This window comes from Ursus arctos, unplaced genomic scaffold (genome assembly GCF_023065955.2).
Source record: "Ursus arctos isolate Adak ecotype North America unplaced genomic scaffold, UrsArc2.0 scaffold_5, whole genome shotgun sequence".
In the NCBI taxonomy this organism is placed as follows: domain Eukaryota; kingdom Metazoa; phylum Chordata; class Mammalia; order Carnivora; family Ursidae; genus Ursus; species Ursus arctos.
In genome coordinates, this window is record NW_026623067.1 from 45,995,443 (window position 1) to 46,003,356 (window position 7,914).

Sequence of the window (7,914 nt, forward strand, 5' to 3'; positions counted from 1 at the left end):
AGAAAAAGAGGTATAAAAACTCAAGGGATTATTATTATTCAATATTATTCCTGAAAGCTTTTGTTATTCTGGGCTGATCAGAAATGCGCAAATAAGGTTAATTTATAGATAAGTATAATCCTACATTTTTTCGAGTGACCCCTATGGAGACCTCTCTCTGTAGTCCTGGTATAAATATGTGTTTAAAATCCAGTTGATTTCCATTTATATTGATTTTGGGTTTAAGAAGTTATAAACTACATTTACTTCTGCCAACTTTTTAAAAGATGACTGAGGGGTGGAAAACGGGACATTATTTTACGATTAAAAATAGAGTAAAACTTTTTCTCTTTCAATATTCTTTTAGTATTCTACCAGGCTACAAGTTATTTAAAGGAAAAGACCTCTCCCTGTATCTATTGCAGTGTTTAATTAAACTCAAGTGTGACCCTCAGTAGAAAAGTATGGTATAAAGCATTGGGCTGGGCCACGATTGAGAACCAAGTTTAGGGCCCATGGTTCTCTATATCCCATTATGCTCACCTGTAAGATGACCACATGTACCTACTTCACTGTGCTTCAAATACTTAAAAATTAGATTAAGAGGTATAAAATAATTTAGAATAATTAAATGAAAATCTACGTATTAGGCTTTCCTTCAAAATAATGAGAAAATCTGTGACAGTCCATAAAAGTTAGGTCAAAAACAAAGATGCTGATCCTGTTTTTATTTCAGATAGATTGTAAAATAATTTATAATAGAATTTCAAAATCTTTACTATAAGTTTGCTATTAAAATAGGAAAATAAAATCCTTTACCTTTTCTAAGTCTTCAATTTCAGAACTGAAGTTTTTACCCTCATCCATCATTTCCTCTTCTTCAAGAGTTCTTTCATCATCATAGTCATGGACCAACATCTCAGCAGTGGGGTCAAAATCATGATCCTCAGAAGACAAAGACCCAACTGGAATGAAACAAACTGAATCACTTTACACATTCACAATGCTACTTACAAGAGAAAATAATTTGTGTTCCTCTGCCAGTTCCTTTTAATGTTTATACGTGAGCTTTATTAAATGCATTTACTATATATTTAACAGGTTATAAAGACCATACCGTTCTGAAAAGACATCTAAATCAGCAAAAGAACAAGGCAGAGTAACTTAAAAACACATTAATCAGAAGTCCAGTCCATGAGAACAGAACTTATTATGGCAGCAAAGTGATTTAAACCGAGGAGTCCTAAAAAAAAATGTTCTAAGAGAAAAGTCAAACTTGTCTGTCAGTCAGTTTAATGCATTTGTCTAAAAGCAACAGAAAAATGACAGAAGGATTATAAACGGAAGATTTCACAAGAATCTGTTATACACTAAGGCTCAACACTTCAGGCAAAGAGAATATATATGTTACCCAACTTACAACCCTCAAAGGTACAAAACACAATAGAAATTTGGTTCATAGAAAAAATACAAGTTTTTGTGAAGCAACCATACAGCAAATCAGTCTCTAAAAGTAGTATGTCACTTTTCATGTCCATAACTGTATTTCAAGCTCTCCACAGAGGCATTAAATTTAAGAGTATGCTTTTCTCTAGATGACAAATAAGGTAATTAGTTTTTAAGATTATGTGAAGGAAATACAGAAAAATTTTATCTACAGGTTTTTGAAAGATGTATCCTGCTGCAAGTTGTTTTGGCCAATTCATACCGGTTTATAAAACTGTAATATTTTTTAATGGTAAATGTGAAGTCAACGGGATACTCTGAAAACTAAGTTGAGAAATGAGTTAGATTCAAAATCCCATGAGAATGAAATTGAATCTATGAAAAACGGAATTTTCTGTTTTACTCTGGTATCTAATTCAATTAGACCAGTAACTCTCGGAGCAGGGAAGCAAAGAAGTACCTTGGGGTAGAGGAAGGGTGAAATGGAAAGAAGTACATTTAACATAAAAAAAGTTAGGTATGTTTTTAGTAAAGCTATTTAATATTTTTAATTTCAAACATTTAAGGACAGTTATGGGATCATTACCAAAACACTGACCTACACCAAAGATTTTTCACTACGAAAAAAAACACAGACATAATTCAATGATTTTGATTCTGAGTTTGGAGAACTCTAATCATTAGTCCTAAAAATAACACAATTTCTATGGAACTCAATTCTTTAGGAAGCTTACATTATGATGCTATTTTTTTAACGTTTAAAGATGTTATCTGTTCATTTTAAAACCTGCTGAAATACAGACGGTTTAACCTAATTTTAGGAGAAAGATGAATATTTATTAAAGAGCTCAAAAGCAGAACATCCACCATTATCAATCTCCTATTTTGAGGAATTCCTGGAAACCTCTGCGGTAGACAAAGTGTCAGGGATGAAACAGATGGTAACTTTTCCACCTCTTTAAGGCAGAGCTCTGTCCTTTTTTGTAATCCCCACATCACTGGTCACAGTGCTCTTCCCTCTTAAAGCGGGAAGGTATTCAGTTAAGGGCCAGAAATCAAAGGGCCTAAGGGTCTACTCCTGGCTTTGTCCCTGACCTGCTGAGACCTGAGGCAAGTCATTTAAACTTTCTGGGCCCAGGTCCAGTTTTTCATTTGTAAAATGCATAGCATTGGCTTAGATGACCTCAAGAACCTCTTCTAAGCTCTAAAATTTTCTTTAAAATTGCCTAAGTGATTAGAAACAGGTTAAAAAAGTTTATTCAAACACCAAAACTACACTGTCGTCTTGCTCTTTAGATTGCAACTTCTTAAAAGCAGACAGTGATGCAAAATGGAAAAATTCCATTATCATCCAGATGTTTGGCATCATGTATAGAAATATTCTGTTCCTGAAATCAGTTATGACAAAGAAATGTTTGTCTCAAAATTAGAAAAACTTTCTAAAACAATTTTTAAATGTAAAGATGTAGACATCTATTTAAAAAATAACCAAAACTTTCTTCTACTCTGTGACTAATTATTTTATAATACCTTGAAGGTTAATCAAGTGAGACCTTAAAAGTTCACTAAATACACAAGTAATAAATATGCAAGGAAACGGGCTGTTCACTCTAAGGCAACACGTTGCAAGGGAAGATTTGGGAGATTTTCCAGGCTCTATTAACTAGGTGACTCTCAGTAGAGTTATTTAAAAGTCTTCTCAAGTGTAAAATAAGGGACTTGGAGTAGTTCAGACGTACTTTTCCTGGAGACTATTAGAGGGAAAAGCCAAAAAAGGGCTGGAAAGAGGGTGAGAAATTGAAACAAAACTGTCCTCTCCATTATGGGATTCAGGGGAGCCAGAAACCCCAAACTGTATGCAATTATGCACATGTGGAGAGTTCAGGAGACAGTCCCTTGCTTTCATCAGAACCTGACAGTGTTTCCCATTTCAAAAAGGTTAAACACTACTAGATGATCTAAGGCTGTCTCACCTCAAAAATTCTGTTTTACCACTTTTCTGTGACAAGCTTGCAATTCTATGTTTCTTTTAAGGTAGCTTACCTAACTCTCAAGTTCCAATTTTAATACAATCTATAGTCATGTCTCAATTATGAAAAATTTAGGAGACAAAGAAGGAGAGATGGGGAGTCATGGTCAGTTAATAAGCGATATAAGTAATCCCAGTTTCGACAAATTAAAGAGTTGATTTCTTGAAAAAAAATTAAAATCTAAACTAACCTGGGAAAGTTAGTGGAAAGTTAATTTGGGATTAACTTTTTCAGGCCTTGAGGGAAAAAACCGATATGTGATAACTAAAGATATATTACTTTAAAAGAACACTTGTCTGTTAGCAGCTTTGTAACAAGTTATTTCTTTCAACATGCAAGAAAAAAGAGAGAGAAGTATAATTGTTCCTTCCTCGAAAAACTTAATTACCAAAATGTACGCTGAAACTCTTAAAAACAAATGAAAAAAACTCGCAGGGCAAATTTTTGTGCGAAAATCTTTAGTAACAGATCTATGAGCCCCCCATTACCCTTTGGGACCCACTGAAGAGGTAAGAAAATAGGACAAACCTGGGCTCGAACTTCCAAAAGAAGCCTAGGAGAAAGAAGAAAACGTGCGGTTAGATCGCGCAGCCAGGGGGAAGAGGCAGCTCCGGCAACAGGGCGCAGAGGAGGCGGAGCCCAGAGCTCCTCCGCAGCTGCCAAAAGTACAAGACGTAGCTTCGCTCCAATCGCTCCCAGCCCCTTTCGGGCCCCTCTTGGCTGCCTCGCCTTCCTCCCCGAGTCCCCAGTGTGCAAACTCGCAGACCCGGGACGAAGCCCAGAGTCTAACAAGCAACTCCAAGCCGCCCCTTGGAGCTCGGCAAGTTACAAAGCGGAGAAGCAAAACGCAGAGCAGTCGCCTCACGGTACCGGTCCCCAGTCCCCGGCATCACGGGAGTCCCCCAAATCCCACCCTGCTCTCCACGGACCCAAACAACACCTCCCAAAGCAATACCCTGTACTGGAAGGGAATCGTCCTCCGAGCACCTAGTCTACCCCTGGGCCCAAGAGCCCCAATTCCGAGGCTGTCCTCTGACCTGAGCATAGGCCAGCTCGAAACTGGACACCCGCCCCCAAGCCAAAGCGCAAACCCCCCATTCTCTCTCCCGAAACTGGAGACGCAGCCCCTCAGTCCCAGAGATGCTAGTTCCTTCCAGGGTGTTCAGTCCCTCCCTAGGCCCGCCAGCGAGCCCCTCGCCCCAGCGAGCTCCAGCCGAAGGGGCTCCTGCTGCGCCACCCCCTCCCCCCCAGCTCACCAGTCCCGGGGGACACGACCTGGGCAGCTTCGCTCGCCCTGCCTCCCTCCTTCAGGGCAGAAGAAAGTGGGGTTACTGAGAGCCCCCAGAGATAACGTCGAGAGTCTTGGACTGCCTCCTTTCACACCCAGGGGCTCCCGAACCTCCAAGGCGCGGGGCGAGGAGTCCCGCTCGCCTCCCGCGAAGCCCGGCGGCCGCACATCCCGCTTGCCTCGGTGCCCGGAGCAAAGTGGAGCGTGAGGCTCCTTGGCGCCGCAGCCCGGACCCAGTGGGCCGGGGGCACAGAGCACTCTTCCCGCAGGACAGTGGCGCAGCCCGCTCCCCGCTTTGCAATCCGGCCGCGGATGGGGGGGGCTCGGCCGGTTTCCACCCACCCTGGCCCTAGAAAGCGGCGCGGAGGCTCCGGCGGCCCGCGTCAGCTGCCCGGAGACACGGCACGGCGCCGTCCCCAGGCCGGGGCTCGCTGCCGCCGGTCGCCACCTCCGGTCCGGCCCCGTCGCGCAGCCGGCTCGGGGCCGGAGCCGCCGCGGCCTAGTCCCGGAGGGAGACCGCTCCCGCGCCCGCTCCCGCCCCCCGGCCGGCCCCTCCACGGCCAGTTGCCGCCCCGCAGCCCCCGCCCCGCCGCGCCGCCCCCCGTGGGGCAGCGGGAAGAGCCCCGGATTCCCCAGGCCGGCTCCGGGGGCGCGGGGGGCCGCCGGGCGCCCGCTTTAGCCCGGCCGCTCCTGCCCGGTTTCTCTGCTCACCTCCGCCATATTGGTACCTTTAGGGCGAACGAGCAGCGCCGAGCCCAGTCCCCGGATGGGGCGCCTGAGCCAATCGCAGCCGCCGCCGCCGCCGCCGCCGCCGCGGTCCGCCCGGCACCCGCCCGGCGGCGGAGGCGGCTCGGCCCCTTATAGGGCAGGGCGGCCCGCGACGCCCCCGGCCCGCTCGCACGCCCACCCCGCCCGGAGCCCCACGCAGCACCCAGCGCCCCGCGCCCGCTGCGGACGGCCCGATGCGCACGGGCCCTCGCCCGCTCTTCCCCACTCTGCTGGAGGAAAGTTCTGCCGAATTGGAGGCAAGTGGGGGATGAATGGAAACTCGGGCATGGGACGGACCCACGTCCAGGCAGTAGAGGCCGAAGAGCCGGCCGGGCAGCGGAGAATCGACGGACGGACACTCTAGTCCGGTAGGACGTGGGGGAGGCGGGCAGGAGACGTGGAGGGACAACTCGACAGACTTCCCCAAGTGAAAAGAACGGAGGGGATCGATGCAGTAGACTGATGGACAAGAGAAATCCCCGGAAAATAGAAGCGACGGATGGACGGCAGGATCAGTCCAGAATGAGAGGACGGCGACCAGGCACTTTGCGGTTTCCCCAAGAGACCTGAGGAATGTGGGGTGCAGACCGGCATATCCTGGCTCTTGGAGTGGCCGGTGGAAGTGGTCATTTGCCACGCAGGCTTTGGAAGATAGTGACAGTACAGAAGAACGGGCCAAAGATCAACAAGGGAAAGAATTTGAAGAGACTCGCACAATTCAGACAAGACATTCGTAAAATATAAACTGTGCATGTACCCCCAAAATTAGAACAGTCGTAGGGGTTGTTAATTACTAAAGAGTCCGGAGGATGCCCGGGGGTACACACTTGATAGACCTGTGGAAGAGCAAAATAGTATATCAGAGGCCCTGAATTGAGCCTCAAAAACTCTACCTCCGCCCCAAAAGGCCAAACATTTGCTTAGAGGCAAAAAGAAAACTAGTGCTGTGGTCAAGTGGATGGGTGGAGAAGGGAGGACAAGGCTTAACAGATAAACCTACTGTTAAACGTGCCTTCTGACCATTTGCTCTTCAGTGGGAGAGGTCTCTAACTCCTGGCAGATCCATATCCATGCTGAACAACTTTAAGCAACGCATACACAGAAATACACTAACAAGTCATGGGTAGCCTACAGAAGTAAGTCCTGCAAGTTCAAGTCATTATGTAGTCGACTGGGCATAGGTTGTCTTGAGGCAGGAAGCCGGAAATAATATGTACGGAAAAGAAAGTTAAAAAACGTGGAACAGAAAAGTCTCCTGTAAGGCCCATGGATGATAAGGCAGATGGAAATACTCAGAAAAGTATGGCCAGACCCTACAGAGACTTGCAGAGGAGAGTGATCTCAGACATCAGAGTTCTTCTCCCAATTGTTGCTAAAACCTATTACATTAAATGATAGAGTTGAGGTTTTTGCTTACAAGTTGGGAACCTTTCTAGAAGCTAAAACTTGCCACACTTTTAGTCCACACATAGCACGTCTGCTTTTATGCTGGGGTCACATTTGATTCTCTCCTCCAAGAGAACATACAGAGGCTGAGGCTGAGGACTGGATTATGGATAGGAGGGGAAAGAGTTACTTTCAACATTTTTGCCAAGGCATCTTAAAAATTAAAGTTACTCCACTGGTAAATGGTATTTATTTATGGAAATTTTAGGGAAAAATCTCTTCAACCATTTCAAAACATCGTAAAGACATGGAAAATTACACTTTCCCTGCTGTGAAAGATATCTTTCGACCTTTCGTCCAGCCAAACCTGAACTTTGAAACCAGAGGCTTGGCACCCGTTGTATGCACTGTCCTCAATGCGGCGTTTAGAGTTTTCAAAGTATTAAAAAAAAAAAAAAAGCTTGAAATTAAGTGCAAGTGATTAACTTTAGAAATGTTGCAGTGAGCATGCCCTGTGGACAGAGCCATTAAACAGTGCCCTGATCTGCTTGACTACAGCATGAGCCACCACAGATCAACTCACGGATCTGAATCATGAAGAAAGTGTCTCCAACAGCCTGCCTTGTACTTAACACTAGGAAAAATGTTTTCTTCATAGCAACCCTTGGCTAATCCAAACTATAAATGTAGTCTGAGATTCCATTTTGCCATGTCCGAGAAGTATAGAGACTCATGCACTTGCATGAACTGAGTAGACTTCCTGCAGATTCTTTTTTTTTAAATAAACTATAAAGATTCCATATAGGCACTTGTAATTTTGACTGCTTATATTTTCGTAGTTTATATAGTCTGTGTCCAGGGTATTAAATAAGGATTCATAGAAAAATCGCGAAGCTAAATAAATTTTCAGTTTAAGGAATCAGGGCTATTTTCTCATCTTCTAATCACTAGAGAAAAAGTTTACTGCCCAGTCTTACATAATACATTCCTTTTATGATAAAGTGTATAAAGTCTACC

At 44.8% G+C, this 7,914-nt stretch overlaps 1 protein-coding gene across 1 annotated transcript in view; it reads right to left on the minus strand.

Moving 5' to 3' along the window:
* The window catches only part of MIER3 (MIER family member 3), a 29,647-nt gene extending 24,121 nt beyond the window's left edge, over positions 1–5,526 (minus strand). The window contains exons 1-3 of the mRNA XM_026498938.4: positions 5,455–5,526; positions 3,984–4,008; positions 799–944 (exon numbers count right to left, since the gene is read on the minus strand). Of these exons, the coding sequence (XP_026354723.1) occupies positions 799–944; positions 3,984–4,008; positions 5,455–5,463 (180 nt within the window). The 5' untranslated portion in view covers positions 5,464–5,526. The remainder of the gene's footprint in view (positions 1–798; positions 945–3,983; positions 4,009–5,454) is intronic.
* Positions 5,527–7,914: the final 2,388 nt, after the last annotated feature.